The 18,642-nt window shown below is 44.8% G+C and overlaps 2 protein-coding genes across 13 annotated transcripts in view; both read left to right on the top strand.

Annotated features, from left to right (window-relative positions):
• PLEKHG1 (pleckstrin homology and RhoGEF domain containing G1) overlaps positions 1-7,448 on the top strand; it is a 223,313-nt gene extending 215,865 nt beyond the window's left edge. For all 5 annotated transcript variants that reach the window (XM_030853164.2, XM_060283667.2, XM_060283669.1 and 2 more), the window contains one exon: positions 3,984-7,448. In XM_030853164.2, the coding sequence (XP_030709024.2) occupies positions 3,984-4,912 (929 nt within the window). In that variant the 3' untranslated portion in view covers positions 4,913-7,448. The remainder of the gene's footprint in view (positions 1-3,983) is intronic.
• A 4,922-nt stretch (positions 7,449-12,370) lies between these two features.
• MTHFD1L (methylenetetrahydrofolate dehydrogenase (NADP+ dependent) 1 like) overlaps positions 12,371-18,642 on the top strand; it is a 214,307-nt gene continuing 208,035 nt past the window's right edge. For 3 of the 8 annotated variants that reach the window (XR_009558776.2, XM_060283680.2, XM_060283679.1), the window contains exons 1-5: positions 13,715-13,901; positions 16,675-16,759; positions 16,856-16,952; positions 17,903-17,949; positions 18,055-18,108. Coding sequence is in view for 7 of the 8 variants with exons in the window: in XM_060283680.2 (XP_060139663.1) it covers positions 13,855-13,901; positions 16,675-16,759; positions 16,856-16,952; positions 17,903-17,949; positions 18,055-18,108 (330 nt within the window). In the remaining variant the exon portion in view is untranslated. Of the gene's footprint in view, positions 12,592-13,714; positions 13,902-16,674; positions 16,760-16,855; positions 16,953-17,898; positions 17,950-18,054; positions 18,109-18,642 lie in introns of those variants that run through there. The other 5 variants (XM_060283678.2, XM_030853176.2, XM_060283681.1 and 2 more) reach the window with 5 other exon arrangements.

Genomic DNA, 18,642 nt, shown 5'->3' on the forward strand with positions numbered 1-18,642 from the left:
TTCAATACTGAATCATTAGGGCTTACAACTGCCTTGAATAGTCTTTTTTACCCACCTTTTAAGTATGAATAGGTTTCCCTTTGGGGTTTTCTTTTGCTCCCCCCCCCCCCCCCCGCTTTTTGTTTGTTATTTCTGTTTTGGCTACTCGTGTCTTCTTGGGCTCCTGTAGGATCATAGCTCTGTGTCTGGGCCCTTTCTTGACATGGTGGGCTACTATCGACATTCTCTCCAAGAGAAGATCTCTCCAGAGTCATCTTCTGAGCCAGCCAGTGTCTCCCCCTGCTGGCTGGCAGGAGCGTGTCCCTAGGGCCTGCCATCTCTCAGACCTGAAGAATCTTCCATCTGGGTGGATCGAGACCACTTCCTGTGCCCACCAGGCTTTCAATCAGTTGACGTGATGACTCCTTTTCTCTCTCTTGTTTATCTGGGCACAGGACGTCGTAATCGAATGGACCGATTCTCCAGACTTCTCCGTATGGGCCTTGCCACTTTGCCAGGAGCTTGCTCTCGGTGTTGTGCGGAAGGAGGGGCGCCCTATTCACCTGCTGAAACTCTCCAGCACCTTTATTGAACGCTCCAGCCGGGGTCTACAGGCCCTGGGCCAGACTTCCGCCTGTAAATCACCCAACCAGGTCTAGCCCCTCCCACCTTTTGGAGCCTGTTGCGGCATGCCGGCCATCTTGTCCCATTATGCCTCACTCCTGACAGTCTTTGAGGCCAAGGAAGCCTTTGGGGTCCCCCCCCCCACTCCTTGTTTTTTTGGTGATGTTCTCTGTGGGAGAAAACTCCATACAGGCTTGAGGAATGTTCCTCCTTGTGTAAAGTAGGGAAGGCAAGATAACATTTTATGCTTTGCGCTGCATCACAAGCAACATCAGAAATGTTGATTTTAATCTCTGTCTTGAAAACAGTAGAGTTCATACTTCTCTCAACAAGGATCACTTCAAATTTTTATCTGGAATGATAAGAATTCTACCTTCTAAACTTACAAAAGAGGAATAAACCAGAGATAGCCCTGACGTTGTCCCATTATGATAATGTACATGTTCTATAAGGACTATGAATGCCAGAACTAAGAATGAGGGGGAATTTGAATCCAGCTGACTAATACTGAGCTTTTTAGGCTAGAAGTGTCATCCTGGGCTGGCTGTTTCCTGTACATCGGACTAAGGGTATCTAGTTAATAACAGCCATCGCTCTGGAAGCTTGTCTCACGTTCATGCTGGCATCAAGCAAGTTATAGACTCTCTTAGAAGGTCAAGCTGAGACCAAAAAAACAAAAACTTAGATCGGCACAGTATAGTGTCTACTTGCGAGGTACTTTCTATTCCAAATTTATAAATGGTCAACTTTTTATTATCCAAAGATGAACTGTGCCCATTATGAGTTGTCTATAATATATATGTTTACATAGCATGTTACTAAAGGCTGTCTTCCTGCTTCCCCATTTCCGGCTGTGCCCAAATCGTGCGCTGCCTTTCCACTCTCCGTGGTACAGTCTTGGAGCACGTTTACTCGTAACACTGTGTTTAGAATAAATGGAGGCCGTCCAAAAATTATCTGGGTAATTAAGTAGTTCTTGAGACCAATTTCTGCCTAGAGCTGTGCTTGGTTTTCTGTGGGGATTGTTCTCCAAGATTAAAAGCTCATGGACTAGATGGAATAATAAACCAGCTTAGATACAATAACTAGCCACACAAGATTGTGTGCAAGCATGCGTACACAACCAATAGCTAAGTATTATGGTGCATATAAGACTTCAGAGAAATCAGTTAGAAAAGGATTCATAGAAGTGATAAAGCTTATAGAGGGTCTTGAGAGGTAAATAGGATTTGATTAAGCAAAGGAAGAAGAAGAGAGTGTGATAAAGAAGAAAAAGGCATGAGAAATACTAGGGCTATTTTGGATAATACATGGTTTCAGATGATCTGGGCCACCACGTTCCAAAGTCAAGAGCTATCTGTTCTTACAAGACTTTACAGTTAAATTTTGATGCTGCAATAGTTTAACTGAATTTTTTTTGATTAGCTCTCACTGCTTTCTCGCAAATTGTCATTTTCTTGGAACTTTGTAGAAGTTCAAAGCCTTCCTGATTCAGCTGTGGGATCAGGCTCAGAGCCACAGTGTAGGTGAGAATGGCTTGGGAAGGACCGTCTTGACTTTGAGGTGGGACTGCTAACCAAAGACAAGCCTAAAGGTCCAGCTACCACTGGTTGGGTTTCATAGTTAACGAAACATTGTATATTTCAGGATGGCTAACAAGGGCGCCTTAGTGTCTATGTAGACTTTCAGTCTGTTAAGGGGTTACCAAATCTTAACTGGTATTGAGAGTCTTTACTATGCCCTTTAAGGAGTAATAGCTCAAGTTTTTGTTACTACAAATTCTAAACTAATAATCTCTGTCCTTCCAAGCAATTTGGACTTGAAAGTCTGAAGGCTCTGAATGAATGTAGGATCTATAATGAGAAGATAAACACTATTTATTCTGATTCTGGGGACTAAGGGGCAAGTCATCTGAGGGAGTTGCAGTTAAAGGGCACACAGAACAACAGCACATTGCTTTCTGTCCCCATAGAAGGCAAACTTGAAAGAAACAGCAGAAACTCAACTAAATATTTAGTTTAAATTCAAGGAATAATTTACTAATAACAGGTTACTAAAAATATAAAGAGGAAAAAATTATAATGTCACTTGCTGGTCATCATATATAGAATAGATGCCCTCTATAGAGACTGCGTAGATGTGGTCTGAGTGATTTATAGGATTCATGGAATTCTTTGATTCTAGGGTGGTCATGTGGGTACCTGGATTGGGAGGTGGGGGGATTGGGACACGGCTCTTGAAATGGACATCTCTGGGCTCTCTCTTTTTAATCATTCCTGACCCAAGAGAATTCTCTGTATCTATATCATGGTTCTGTTAATGTCTTTAGAGATGTCTGTACTCAGAAGTGAAGTAGAGAGGATAGTGGCCTCATAGCTTAATTTGAAGGGGCAATAGCTTTCGTGGAAATAACGGTAAAACCCTGTTCTGCAACCAGTACTAGAGAGCATTAGATTATGGATTGTGTGCACAGGATGGTTCATTCTTAATGTCTTGGAAGCATAGATTTCAGTGCCTGGCTTCTCGGTGATAGGAAAGGAGGTAAGGATCAGTCAGTACATGTGGTTTTTTTTTTTTTTTTTTTTTTTTTTTTTTTTTTGCGGTATGTGGGCCTCTCACTGTTGTGGCCTCTCCCGCTGCGGAGCACAGGCTCCGGACGCGCAGGCCCAGCGGCCATGGCTCACGGGCCCAGCCGCTCCGCGGCATGTGGGATCCTCCCAGACCGGGTCACGAACCTGTGTCCCCTGCATCGGCAGGCGGACTCTCAACCACTGCGCCACCAGGGAAGCCCAGTACATGTGGTTTTGAAGGGAGGACCTCCTGTCAACATCCCGAGACAGTGGCAGTGGAGGGCTGCCTGGAAACAAGAAGTGCGGGAACAGCCACCGGGAGCAGATTCTGCTGGGAGTAGTTGTCCGAGAGCAATCAAGACCAGTGAGGCAGGGGTAGCCATGGCAGGGTGGATTGTAGTCATGCTTCTTTTAATGACTACTTGAGTTATTTTTCATTGACCAGGGTTTAAGTGCTGACTCTTATTTTTATGTTGCCTGTTTTTAGCACTGACACACAATTCCATGCTTGTAAGTAACACTAGAAATTGTCATTACAAACAGGGAACGCTTGTGGACCTGCTGTTGAAATAAATAAAATAATCCAGAATTAGATCAAGTGAAGTTTTAGGTGGCTTTTTTATTAAACGGGATGATTTTATTAGTTTGTGTTGCTTCGTATTTGATGATTTCTTATCCTCAAACTTAACTTAAAAGTCCTCTCTACCGTTTAAATTTTTTTAATATGTTGCTAGAATGTTCTTATTTTTTAAATCTTTGCATGTAGAAATGATCCTGTATATATTTATCATTTTAATATTTGCCTTCCAGGTGCCAGGATTGCTGAATATTCCCAACTGTATGACCAGATCGTATTCAGAGAAACCCCCTTTAAGACTCAGAAGGATGGCTGGGCCAGCCCTCAAGACTCCTCCAACCTCAGCTCTGCATTACCTTCCCACACCCAACACGGTAGCGAGGATTGGCTTTTGCATTCAACCTATAGTAATGGAGAGTTAGCAGATTTCTGTCCCCGGCCAGAGCAAGACTTGAAGTCAAAATATCCCACTTTAGAGATCAATACGAAAAGTACCCCAAGACAACTGTCCGCAGCTTGCTCCGTGCCTTCTCTCCAAATCTCCGAGCCTCTGCTGGGCTCCGTGCAGAGACACAGTGTGGTGGTCAGCCAGCCCAACAAAGAGAACTCCTGTCAGGGCCATCTTTACAACTCTCTGGGACGGAAAGGAATCAGTGCTAAATCTCAGCCTTATAACAGGTCCCAGTCATCTTCCTCCATCCTGATAAACAAGTCCTCAGACTCCATCAACTACCCTAGTGAAATGGGAAAGAAACAGCTGCTGTCTTTACACAGAAGTTCAAGGTGGGAGAGTCACCAGGATTTGGTGCCAGGTATCGCTGACTCAGGTCAACAGGGCACTGAAAAACACTCAGATCTCACACTCCAGGACTCACAGAAAGTTCTGGTAGTAAATAGAAATTTACCTTTAAGTGCCCAAATAGCTACCCAGAACTATTTTTCCAATTTCAAAGAGACTGAAGGAGATGAAGATGACTATGTGGAGATCAAGTCAGAAGAAGATGAGCCAATAAGCAGCAAACTTGGACCATATCTGACATCATACAATGATTCTGACAAACTGAATGACTATCTCTGGAAGGGGCCACCTCCCAATCAGCAAAATATTGTCCAGTCTCTAAGGGAAAAATTCCAGTGTCTTAGTTCAAGCAGCTTTGCCTAAGGTTCTTAAGACTAGCTGCCTGAATTAACTTCTTACTGTGCTCATGAATTAGAGATACTGAGAGATGTTTTGTATGTACCAGATTAGAACAGTTTTGTAATAACCAGAGATGTAAAGTATACTTTCTTTAACAGCACAACTTTTTCAAACAGCTGGCGATCCAGCCAGGATTGTACTGTAGCAAATGTTAGCATCTAACACTGTGTTTTCTGATGTTGATGGTCTTCGTGTTTCATGTAAGTCAATCTTACTTGAAAATCTTAGGCTTTTTTTTTTTTTAAAACATGATGGCCATGGTATTTTTTCCCATATCCTGACAGTTAGTGTCCAGACTTTAAGAAATGCAATAATCATTTCCTATTATCCAGAAGCCACAGGTATACTAGGACTCAAAGGCAGCAAGGAGGACTTTTCACGTTTTTTAAAAAGAAAGGAAACTAAAGCTGTTTAAAGGATTATGCTTACCTCTGACATTTTTGTTAAATTTGTGCCAAGACCCTAGAATAACTTAAACGAGGGATCTCTAATCGGAGTATTGTCTAGGTGCCCATTTTAGGGTTTCTATGCTGGCATTCCTGCATCTAGTTCATTATAAGGCAGAAAATATGTAACTATTGGAAATTAGAATGTATCATGACCAATTTTCTGTAAGTAAAAATCCTTCCCTGTCTTCCTGAACAAGGCCTGGAGAATGTGCTGCTCGTCAATTATTTTACATTTCATGGGGTTAAATGAATGATTCCCTTAATGGTTTAAAACCAAGTGCAAGAAAATGCAAATTGACTTATTAGAAAAGATGGGTTGACATCTGGGTACAACTTGATTATCTCATTATATGACAGTTGGGGATGGGGAGAAGATAAAACCCTTCACTACTTTTTGTGCCCGTTTCTAATCAACACGAAGTAAACCATAAACTAAAATAAAGCAAAGCGCTTTAAAGCTACTCTTCCCAGAGCAGTTTTTCAGATGTCCTTTCATGAATTTTATACTCAGCCAGATGACCTGGTCCCAGCCTTGAGAATTTTATTGACTGTAGTGAAATTTATTTTCTAAGCCAGACATAAAAAGGGGGTCTTGTCTCATTGTTTGGGGGCATATAGAAGAGCAGGATCTTTGGTTACTAAATTCTGACTCATCACATCTTTTAAGTTGTAATTATGGTCTTTAAATAGTGGTTCATTGTGATATTATGTACTAATACAACTCTTTATGGAAGGAAACAAAAACAAAAGCAAGACCTTGTGAGTAAAACACAAAATTAAAGAAGCTAAAGAGAAAAATGAAGGCAGATTTATTGCCACTTTATAAAAATATTTTATTGAAGACTCCAATCAATGTAACAAGGATGTTTTCTCAAACAGTGGCTTTCGCATTCTCACTTTAAGCCATTTTACATTCTGTGGCCTCTTCCCCACCCTCTCAGTTTTCATCTTAAAAGATATGATAATCTGTGTAGGGAAAGGGGATCTGGGCTTTTCATTTAAAGATAAGCAATGATATTGATTTGAATCAGTGACATCTACCATAATTCTTTTTCTCTCTTTAAGTGCTATGCCTCTTTTTCTTAAAAACATAAAATATGACCATCCTTATTTTATACACAGGTACCTAAGGCATTCATTTTCCTTTTTAAGTAACAAAAAATAACCTAATTTTCTTCTTTCTCCATACTGTACTTTCTTCTTGTAGCTTAGAAAACAAAGTCCATATTGATGAGCATTGTTCCGGAACGATTCCTTCTTTCATTGCCCTCCTTTAAACATGGTATGAGTTTTCAAGAATAAGCAGTATCAGAAAAGAGAAGCACCGTAACTGAGTATAGATTCTCAGACTTGCTAGACGTATTTGTAAGGGCGTTTACAAAACAAAGTTACCTGACTTTTCTTGTCCCGGGAATGCAGTTTCCCACTTCTCTGCTTTTTGGTTTGTAAGACCCAAATTCTGTATTATCCATGTTGCTGTGGTGTCTTCCTCTCAGAAATTATTAATTCTCCACACCAATGTCCTGTTGCACGACTTTGATGTCACTTATAGGAACACACCCTGCTGCACGGAGGCTGCTGTCATACTGTATAAAATGTCTGTATGGTTGTCTTTAGGTTCTAGGACAAATCTGCAGTTCTATACATCCATTCTGTCAGCCAGGATACAGATTTTGAGATCTGTGTGTATATATATAATCAAGTTCGTATTTTCCCTCAAAGTTATTCAATGAGTGCTTTTGTTTAAAATAGTTTCTTCGGGAGGTGGGGTAGGGATGTATATAATTGGGGGAAAAGAGTTATATGTACTTAAATGGATGTCAAGTTCTTACTAGGTCTCTGTACTGAAGGTTCAATTTTTTTTTTATAAGTTCACTTTTCGCCTACTCTATTCTTTGTGCAAAAAAAACCACCAGAAAAAACAAACAAACAAAAAACCATGCATCTAGGAAAACATAGTTTAAATACTGTATATATGATAATGAAAGTTAGTAATGCGCATTATTTAATAAAGTTTGTAAAGTACAAAGTAAAATACAGTGTGAATTAATGTGTTAATTCTAGAAAGATCAAGATTTTCTGAACTATACTCGGTTATAATACTTTGCCTTATGAGCTGTGTAGAAAATGGTTCAGGGTAGAATTCCCTGGCGGTCCAGTGGTTAGACCAGTGGACTCAGAGCTTCCACTGCAGGGTGCACAGGTTCAATCCCTGGTCAGAAAACTAAAATCCCACAAGCTGAGCAGCATGGCCCCCCCCCAAAAAAAGAAAATGGTTCAGGGTAGTGATGATATACCATGTTTCAGTGGCCTTGTGACTGACCATTTTCTGTATCTTTTGATTACTTTTCAAATATTGAATTTAGCCTGGGATTATCATACCCTTCTCTGAAATTCCCCTTAGACCGAGTGCCTTTCCAGGTAACTGGTTTTGATGGTGTGAGGTCATAGAGTAGTCTGACTTGCAGCTGTGGGGTTAAAGTCAGGTGAGGTGGAGGGGAAGAGCCCAGAATGCTGAAGTTTTTTTTGGTGCCAGAAGACAAACTTGCCCACTTTACTCTGGTGGTGCAAGCCCACGGGCAAAGCTCACTTTGCGTATCTGTGAAAAAGAACAAAGCTTGATTTTCCGGACAATAGCTTATTCACGATGCATCACACAATAGGAAAGGAAGGGAAGCAGTTCCACTTCATTAGTTCTAAAACCATGTCTATTCAGCTCAAAGGTAAAAGAACAGGGCTTGGACAGTAAGTAAATCATCCGCTCTACGGGGCAAACACAAGCCCGCAAATATTCTATTGTTTGTATGGCAAGGTATGGCTCTCCATGTAAGCATCACAAGACCATGGGTAAGCAGATTCCTTCTTGTACAGACTAGTTAAATCAGAGGCTGTAAACTGGTGGCCCAGAGTCTGAATCTGGTTTCTACAGTTTTAAAAAGGTTTAACATGAAAATCCAGATTTCCGCCTTAAAAAAAAATTATTAGATCTAGCCTGTTTTGGGGCTGGCTTCTGATGAGGTGACTCCGAGATCTGAGGATGGAATTTAAAGGTGAAAATCATCCTGTAAGCCAATAGGGTAGCAGATCCCTGGAGAAAGAAACAGGCGAGGAAGCCATTTGGGGCCTAAGCCACTCTGGGAGCTCAGCCTGGCCAAAACGCTCTCCTTGAACAGGTCTCAGTACTTAATGATCTCAAGGGAAACAAAAGAACAAACTGTTATTAGGCAAGAGAAGTAAAAACAGCAAAGTCCTTATCAGTTGTAAGGACTCCCAGTTCTCTTTCAATGGTAAAGATTAGCCTGAAGCCTCAACTACCTGAAGCCCTGAACATAAGAGATGACGTTGTCGTGCTAGCTTCCTACCTGTTGGTCTTGCCAGTTTTCCCCATTTTCAGACTTGTGCACCTCCATCCTCCCAAATCTTAGCCGGCATAATATTTCTAGACACAAAACAATCCAATCTTCTACAAAGTCCTCCAAATCTGTCTCTGCCTTTACAGGAGCTGCTCCCTTTTCCTGCGTGACCCTCCCACTACGATCCAGGAGAAAACCTGCCAGGTACGCAACACTCAGCTCAAAAATCACTATTAAGAACTGTGGAGGGTAGCGTGAAAGCATTGGTTTCCCTTGCTTCTCCAGGCCCCCGGGGGCCTGCAGAGCATCCCAAGTACGTGCTACAGGCACACAGTGGGTTGGTTTCACAGCTGAGGAATACTGGATTTAGGAATCTTTTATCTTAAAGAGCTACTGGCAAACCTGCCCAATTTTTGACGCTGGAGGGAGGCATTATCTTTACACTGTGGGCAGCAAACATATCTGCCCTCTGCCCTGGAGGGAAACACTCTCTATTTTCCAAGGTCGTTTGTTATGCAAATATCCTTTCAACACTAGCCCAGAACAAGACCCATTGATACAAGACAGGAAGAGATGCAAAATGCAGGAAACCCATTGAGAGTGTCTCAGAACAATCACATTGTTACCCCAAAATTGGGTTCCCCTCTTGGTGGGTGTCAAGCTAAAAGACACAACCATGCCAAAGGTCCGGAGAAGGATTTATTACTTGCAACAAGTAAGGAGAACACCAGGGATCTTAGGCAAAGCAGTGTCTCCCCTAACAGCAAAGTTGGGGAAGTGTTTAAGCTAAGGGTACATGCATATTCATGAAGGGGCTTGAGCAAGAGAATTCAGCATAGAATTGGGGCAAAGGTCAACAGAGGCCAAGCTTTAGTTGATTGAAGTCAGAAAAGGTCAACATCATCATCCTTTAGGTTCCAATTGATCTGCTGGAAGCTTCTTGTGACTCTCCAGGTCTAGGAAGGTGTTTCTTAACACTAATAACTCTCTGAAACGTTAGGCTTTATAGCTTTCCATCAACATGCCTGTGTTCTACTATACAGTTCTGCACAGTAAACTCTGACACCCTGACACCCGAGCTTGTGTCTGTCTTGTTCAAAGTTGATTCCTTCACCACATGCCTAGCATAGAGGCTGGTATAGAGCAAATGCACTCTCACTCTCTCTATATACCTATAAATATCATATTAACTTCAGATATATATATTCCTTATTCTGGAAACAAACTTTCTTTGACCTATGTCCAAATGTCATCTCAAAGTGCACTGAAATTATATCCACTAGGGAAAGAATGTGAGTTAGTTAGTGCATTTTTAAGGGCTTCAACACAATAGAGCCCTTTCTCCCAGGGTAGTTGACTTTTCCTAAGTAAACCAATATATATTTGAGTTTGGGATAAACAGATTCAGACGTATCTATCTCCAAATGAGATCCTGACACTTCCCCATGAACCAAACCTGGGAATATGAAAGATCCTGAAGTTTTCTTCCATAAATCTTTCTCCCTTTCCTATCCTCTCCTACAAGTGTGTATTATGAGTGTGTAAGAACCCAAATAGCTCTCATCTGGAATGACTTCAGGGTGGGGCCCAAGAGGGAGTTGAAGGTGAGCAGAGGACAGAGGCCTCCATGGTCATCCACGTGAGGACCTGAACAGGTTGAGTAAAATACTTTAACTGGCTTGATCAGCACAGGCATTTGCTGTCCTAGACCTTAAAGTGATTTCTTAAAATTACATATAAGATCGCAAGTTAATCATATCATAATGGGACAGACCATTGTTGACCATCAGCGTCAACACCTAAAATTTTTTAAGATTAGAAAGTACGTTAATTCAGTTAAAAAAAAACAAAACAAAAAATACACACGACTTCTAGGTGAACTTTATTATACTTTTTTTTTTGGCCTGCTGCACAGCTTGCAGGGATCTTAGTTCCCCAACCAGGGATTGAACCCAGGCTCCGCCTCGGCAGTGAAAGCGCCAATTCCTAACCACTGGACCGCCAGGGAATTCCCTATTATACTTTAATGTGAGATCTAATTAAAAGAGAGTATTGCTTTAAAGGTGTGGATTGCCATAAGCTTTTGGTGACGACTGAAAACAGCCTCCAAAGTGCCTTCTTCAAGATGGCTTTGCAGCACATCTATATGGCCTGAGTCATTTCCATATTACGGATTCCAGTAACAAATTAGTTTTGGTGGCTCACCCTTCCCAATCAATTTAGCTTAGGTGTACAGTTTTAAACTTGATCTTTTCTATTCAAACCTTTCTTCCATACAGAATAGTTCATGAAGTGTTGGGAAGTCTTCTTTGGGGCCTGCTGTGCCATGCTGAGCCGTGCAATTCACAAAAATGCCACACTTTTCCGTGCAATTCAGTATGATCGGAAGGGTTGCCTTTTTATATGAAGTTGTGGCTGTGTTGTTTATTCTCCACTTCCCTGTGCTATTTCTTCTCCACTTAACATTTTTAGCAGTTATAAATTTTCTGAGAACTGCTTCTGCAAAAGGTTACAGGTAAATATTGCCACCACAGGTGTGGCCCCAACTGACCTTCCTATCCCTCCCCCAGCACATAGAAAGCCTTCAACACACAGCTACTGAACAAGTGAATGAAAGAATGTTATTTCTCACACCAAAACTGGAAACAATACAAACAACATCAGGAAAAGGTAAAATAAATTATGGTCTATCCACAATATAGATTAGGTAATAATATATAGCCACTATAAGTCATGATTTCGAGTACTATCCCTTCCCAATTTCATGAAAACAGATATAGCAAGTGAAGAAGAGACCTATATATATAATATGGTCACAATCTTGTAATACAAGTTAAAATAAAATTAAGAGATCAAAATTAACAGTTATGACTTGGCAATAGTATTGTGGGTGATTTTATTTTTTACTTTATGCTTTTCTCTATATACATTATAAATAAACAGTATATATATTTGAAAAACACACTCAGCTCCAGCATCAAATCCTCTGGTGTTTTCTCTGATGCTCCTCCGTAAACAGTTAAGCATTTCATTTTCATCACCTCAGAAAACAACCCTGTACCTATCAACTCTAACCTCCAATCCCTCTATTTCCCCTGCCCTCAGCCATAAGCAAACCCTAAACCAATTGCCCTTCCAGGAAGCAAACTGCCACCCGAGGGCAGGATGTTATTGGCATCCTAGGCGGAGCAAGAAAGAACTGTCTCAGGGCAGGAAGGGAGCCCCATGCTCACGCCCCACCCTCCTCTGATTTTTAACCCTAGCCAAATTTCGAGTCTGTGTTTGCAAGTGCCAGAAAGTGCCCGTCCCTGACGTCCAGGCAACTCAAACAGCAGCCCCGCGCCCCACAGGCGCCCACCTTCCCAACGTCACGGCCACTGAGCGCAGTGCCCCCTAGGGGCTCCTCTCCGCTGAGGAAGAATAGCCAGGACCTTCCTGCCGCTGGCCCGTTACCGGCCGGGTCCGGTTCTCCCGCCTGGCGCCCGCCCCGCCACCGCCAGGAGGGACGTGAGCCGCTGCGTCTCTGAGCTCAGCCGCCGCATCTCCGCGTCGCGGGAGAACCCGCGGCCTCCCGCTTCCGCCGCCTCGCCGCGTCCCCGCTGCGCCGCCCGCGCCTCGCCATGAGCGCGCGCCTGCCGCTCGTCCTGCGCCAGCTCGGCCGCCTGCAGCCCCCCGGCCCGCCGCGCCGCCTCCGAGAGCTTTGTCTCGCCAGCAGCGGCGGGGGCGGCGGATGTGGCGGCGGGGAGGGCCTGCTCGGGCAGCGGCGGCTGCGGGACACCCAGGCCGGGAGCAGCCGGGGCCCGGGCAGCCGGGCGCCCCCAGCGCGGGACTCGATCGTCCGGTGAGTGTCCGGCGCTCGCCGCCGCCCAAATCCCCGGCGGCCGGGGGAGACCCAGGAGGTGGGGCGGCCGGAGCTCTCGAGTCTCGGCCGGGCCCCGGGGGCCTCCGTGGGAGCTTCGCTGAGCACGGGGTCGCGAGTGTTTGGTGCCAACTTTTAGGGGTGACGGCAGCTGGTGGGGGGCAGCGCGGGCACCGGGAGGGCGGGCTGGCCGCGCCGGAGGACGGAGACTCTTGGGGCCGGCCCAGGCCGGAGGGTCGGGGGTCGGGAGGGCGTGGACATCCGCGGCGGGTGCTGCGCAGCTCAGACCGCGCGCCTCGCTCCACGTGCACCTCCCGCCGCCTGCTCTGATGCCGGGCGCGGCCTGGGCAGGAAAGGGGCGGCGCGGCGAGGGCTGGAGCCCCGAGGGGGAGGGGCGCCCGCTCCCGCCACGCCAGCCCGGCCGCCCGCCTGCTGGTCGGATCCGGCGTGGTGTCAGGGGCGCCCCGGGCCCAGCGATCGGCGCCCGTCTGCGCAGGGGCTCCGCCTTCGGGACGCTGGCTGCGGGCGGCGTACAGTGACTGCGGTGAGGTCTGCGCTTCCAAAACGCCGCAGCCTCCTGCGCGTGGGAGGGCTGCGGCCCGGCCCACCCAGTGACGCGCGGAGGGCTGCCGGAGAAGTCGGGGCCGTCTCGTTCCCAGCATCGCTGCACGTTGGGCACGGAATCCCCAGCTCAGCCTTATTTCCAAAGTTATCTCCCGAGCGAGAGGCGAACTCTGCCTAGGAGCCCCGGGCCGGCCTTCCGCTGTCCCCACCGGAGACGTTCGCGGGTCCCCCTCCACCCCCGTACCCACCCCTCTTGATCCTCACACACACCCTAGCCGCTTCTCCTAGCCCTTCGGTGGGAGCGAGGGGAAGTAGAGCCTTGTCTGAGTGAAGCGCTCCGGACATGCCTGGGGGTCGCGGGAAAGCCCTTTCTTCCCTTCCCTAACTAGAATTCCTAGTTCCAGGATGCCATGTTACGGAGCGAGCTCTTCACGTCCATCCGCTGACATCCTCTTCTGTTTTCCTTCTAGTCTTCATTCTGAAAATGATTTTACCTTTTTACTCCCTCTGTTTCCAAGGCGCTTCATGATGTGGCCTGTGACTCCAAGGACTCTTCAGTTTACCTTGTCTTCTCTCCGGACGTCGCGGTTAGGTCTCTTCCGGTCATTAGATTTTAAGCAGTGTACAGCTGAGCTCATCTTAAGGGGTTGTTACCAAACCGAACTGGGGTATCCTCGCCAGATGTGCAGCACACCCAGCCTACTGACACCGGGTTGTGACGTAGGCAGGTACAGTGTTTGTTGCAGGGTACCAAGCAGGGGAGTAAGGGACGCCTCAGATCCACTCCACTCCAACTTGGTCTTTGAGATAGAGGTTTTGGGGTTTTTTTGTTTGTTTGCCGAGCCACGGGGCATGTGGGATCTTCCCCGACCAGGAGTCGAACTGGTGCCCTCTGCGTTGGGAGCGGGGAGTCAACCGCTGGACCACCAGGGAAGTCCAACATTTCTTAATTGTGGTTTCGGCAGTCGGGATGTCTCTGGTTTATGCTTCTTTAGCTGGGTGGTCCTTGGCCAGATGTCTGTTAGCTCATTTTGCCCTGGAGAAACAGCTTGAGATTGTAGTTAGTGAAGATATCTATGATAGCAATTTTAGTATATTAACGATGTTACCAACAACAGCAATTTTAGTCATCTGACTCTGGTTGATTATTGCTCATTTAGCACAGGAGTAAGGGGACAAGAAAAGGAATAAAGTTTTGGATAGAGAGATTAATCAGAAACTGGATAAGAGGTTTTAGGGGGATTTGGTTTCAGGGTAAGGGTCCAAAGACAGTATAGGATGCAGAAGTCGCCTTCCAACTAGAAGTTGAGGTGGCAACTTTTCTCACCCAGGGCAGAAAAATCCCTGATGAGAAACATCTATGCTGCTTTCTAGACTTCCTGAGCCTGGTAACTCCTTGCTTGCTTTGCTTGGCACTGTAAGAATAATGGAAGAATAAGGAACGACCCCAAAGAATGAAACGTCACACATGTGACAAGTTGTGGGGGAATTAGCCAACTTTATGAGCAGAGTTGGTGACAGGTGTCAGCTTCTACAGTCGTGTGCCCTTCATTCTATTGAGGGGTAGGTGCTACAAGTGTTTCTGGGAAAATTGCTTTTGGAAGGAGTGTTTTTAACGTTCAGATGTAGCTTTGAGGCACAGAACAACACTGTACAATCATAAGAACAAAGGTAGAGTCCTTGTAGTACACCTGCTCTACAGATGAGGAAACGGGTTCCTTAGTGGCTCAGTGAATTGCCCACGCTAGTCAACCAGAGGCCTGATTTCCACTGAGTGCTTCAGGGCCACCCAGACTCCTTGTTGAAGACACACATTCCCAGGCCCCACCCAGACTTAGGGAGTCCGACTTTCTGGGCTGAGTCACAAAGCCTTTCTCTTTACCAAGCTTTCCAGATGACCCATATACACATTGCCAAGAACCACTTGGGACCCGCACTCCAGTGCCTTCCCACACTAGCCAGAAATGAGGACCCAGTATGGCCCAAATTAGCAGCCAAGAAAGGCAGAGAACCTGCATATGGCGTGTGGTCCTCAGCCGCATGTTGTTGGACAGAAGATTCTTGCTCATTTATAAGGTGATTTGTGGACTTTCACATATAGTCTGGTTTATCAACACAACAATACAGTTGTTTCACTGGGAATCAAGTTGCTTTATCCCAAGTGTTTAAAAACAACCCAAAACCTTCCTGGGTTGTAGACAGCTGCATGCCCATTTACTCTATGTCTTCTAGCCCAGCTGACTGTGGGAAGGCTCATCCTGGTTGAGTTTTGAAGCCTTTAAACGTTTTCTGAGCACCCTTCTCTCCTCATCCACCTACAAGAGCAGTGCCTGCCAGTTACATTCGTCAAATTCTTCTCTAAAACTGGGAGGAGTTTTGCCCCTGGCCATTCTGCCTTGTCCCTTTGCTCATGGCCATTTATTGCTGATGGGATCTGGCTGGAAGTTCCCCTTGCATTTTTTGAAAGCTGTTGTGCATGCAAGACCCTGATGGAGACAAGAGATGATACTTAGAGGTGGTCTTAAGCACTGAAGCTTGGGTACTGCCTTGGCTAAGCCTTTTGTCTATTATTGTGAGAGGAAAAAGACCCAACTTTCTTTTTTTAATTTTTTATTTAATATTTTTAATTAAAAATTTTTATTGAAATATAGTTGATTTACAATGTTGTGTTCCAGGTATACAGCAAAGTGGTTCAGTTATACATAATTGTCTATATGTATATAGATAGATATATCTTTTTCAGATTCTTTTCCATTATAGGCTGTTACAAGATACTGAATATAGTTCCCTGTGCTATATAGTAGGTCCTTGTTGTTTGTCTATTTTATATATAGTAATGTGTATCTGTTAATCCCAAACTCCTAATTTATCCCTCCCCCCCTTCCCCTTTGGTAACCATAAGATTGTTTTCTATGTCTGTGAGTCTGTTTCTGTTTTGTAAATAAGTTCATTTGTAAGAGCCAACATTTTTTTTTTTAAATACATTTACTTATTTATGGCTGCGTTGGGTCTTAGTTGCACACAGGCTTTCTCTAGTTGCAGCGAGCAGGGGCTACTCTTAGTTGCGGTGTGCGGGCTTCTCATTGTGGTGGCTTCTCTTGTTGCAGAGCACAGGCTCTAGGCGCGCGGGCTCAGTAGTTGAGGCACACGGGTTCAGAAGCTGTGGCTTGCGGGCTCTAGAGCGCAGGCTCAGTAGTTGTGGCGCACAGGCTTAGTTGCTCCGTGGCATGTGGGATCTTCCCGGACCAGGGCTCGAACCCGTGACCTGTGCATTGGCAGGCGGATTCTTAAGCACTGCGCCACGGGGGAAGCCCTACGCCAGGTATTTCATGATTGTTCTCCTCCCCCTCCCTCCACCCTTTCCACACTTAGAGGAGCCTGTCCGTGTGCTGTCTAATTAGTTTCATTTAGAGTAGAAAACCTTCTAAGAAAATGTGTTGTATCCATCCTTTCTAGTCATTAACCTAGACCTGACTATGTTCTTTTTCTTTCTCAATGCAGAGACATCATTCAGAATTCGAAAGAAGTTCTGAGTTTATTGCAAGGAAAAAACCCTGCCTTTAAGCCGGTTCTTGCTATTATTCAGGTAAGCTAAGAATGTGGTTCTGTCTTGCTATTTTAGGATGTCTTTTAATTTAGAAGACAACTGTACACAGGTGACCAGCTGCATTTCTTGTCACAGAAGTCCCACTCGGGCTTCGGGGATGGAGGAGAAAGCTCATGTGGAACTGTTGTCATTTCCCCCTTTATCTGGTCATTTTGCCGCATCAGGATTACAGGTTAGGTACCACTCTGTCTGAGTCTGTCTCCTTTTGGTGCGGATAGCTTCCGGAGGTCAGGAGGTAGGTGCTCATGTAAGTTGCATTCCACAGGATATAATGTGGTCCATTATAAATGCTGATCAGATGTGATTTGAGTGGGATGGGAAAAAACATTGCACTTTGTTTCTGTGGAAGACAGATGCTTGCTGAGACATGGTATTTGGTGATCTTACTACTCAGTCTTTTCAAGCCTGCCATGAGTCTGAAGGGCCAAAAGCCATGGCATGGCAGGACTTGGGAGTTCCATGTCTGTGTTCTAGCCACGGCCCCTTCATTGCCAGCTGCAGTTGGCACACCCAGGTGACGCAGGTGCAGGGAAGTGGTGCGCTGAGCCGAGCCTGTAAGGTCACACAGCCCAGCAGTTGAGCTGCCTCTGTGGTTTTGGGTGCACGCTTAATGCATCAGAGTAGCAGCCTCTAGTTTCATCAGCGCTGTAATTTCGAGACTGGAGAGCTATGCTCAAGTCACTCTGGGGCCTGCGTTCTTTGGGGTCTGTTTCCTCACCCCCTACAAAGATAAGCAAGTGAGAAGAGTGGAAAGAAAAGCGAAACAAGAGCCTGGCCTCCTGGAATTCTGCTCATTGGTAGCTTTTCACCCAAGGGCAAGTCCTAAACACCCATCTTAGGTGTCCTCACTTAGAAAGGAATGCTGCCTATGCGGCTGTATACGCCCTATGGGAGTATTATTTTCAAAAGTGATATATCTTAAAGCCTAAGAAACTGACATGTGGATAAATACCAGCCCTTAGTCCCCTTTTATGAGCAATAAGATTCTTTTTCTGCATTTCCCTATCATCTTTGTAGTCAGATAATGTATAATCACAGAATTAGTCTTTGTATTGTTTTGTACCTTTTCAAGGTATTTTTATGTTGTTATGTTCCCCTTCTTGCTCTCCTTTCCCAAGGCAGGTGATGATAACTTGATGCAGGAAGTAAACCAGAATTTGGCTGAGGAGGTAAGGATTGTTGATTTTTTGAATGATTTTAAAACTTCACTTTAATTTTCGGGTGATAGATTCATTTTCTCTCCGTGACAAAATCGCCCTATGCTCTCTTTGCAGGCTGGTCTGAACATCACTCACATCTGTCTTCCTGCAGATAGCAGTGAAGATGAGGTAATACAGCAGCACACTTAACCCTTATTTTGTGTTCCTCTTCAGTCCTAACAGACCTCTTCACATCTCTTAGTTGTGGTCAGAACTGAACAAGCCTTTTCTTAGGGCTAAACTTGTAGAGGGAATAGTTCATTTTTCCCACTAGTATAGATGCCCCTTGATCTATCTGTCCCTTACCATGTTTCTTTTTTTTTAATTGAAGTATAGTTGATTTATAATGTTGTATTAGTTTCTGGTGTATAGCAGAGTGACTCAGTTATACATATATATTTATATATTCTTTTCCATTATGGTTTATTACCATATCGAATATAGTTCCCTGTGCTCTACAGTATGACCTTGTTGTTATCTCCTTACCATGTGTTTCTGTTGATGATGTGACCTATGATGTGGTGACTTTGGTTGTGTTTCTTCAGCTGTAGCAACAGCATCGTCTAGTGGAAATTATCAGTGTCTGGAGGACTAGTTCTGGTTTGCAGTGTCCCGACAGGTTGTTTGACCTTGCTTGGACCATTCTTTGGTTTCTCTGGGTCT

Source organism: Globicephala melas, chromosome 14, assembly GCF_963455315.2.
Source record: "Globicephala melas chromosome 14, mGloMel1.2, whole genome shotgun sequence".
Taxonomy (NCBI): Eukaryota; Metazoa; Chordata; class Mammalia; order Artiodactyla; family Delphinidae; genus Globicephala; species Globicephala melas.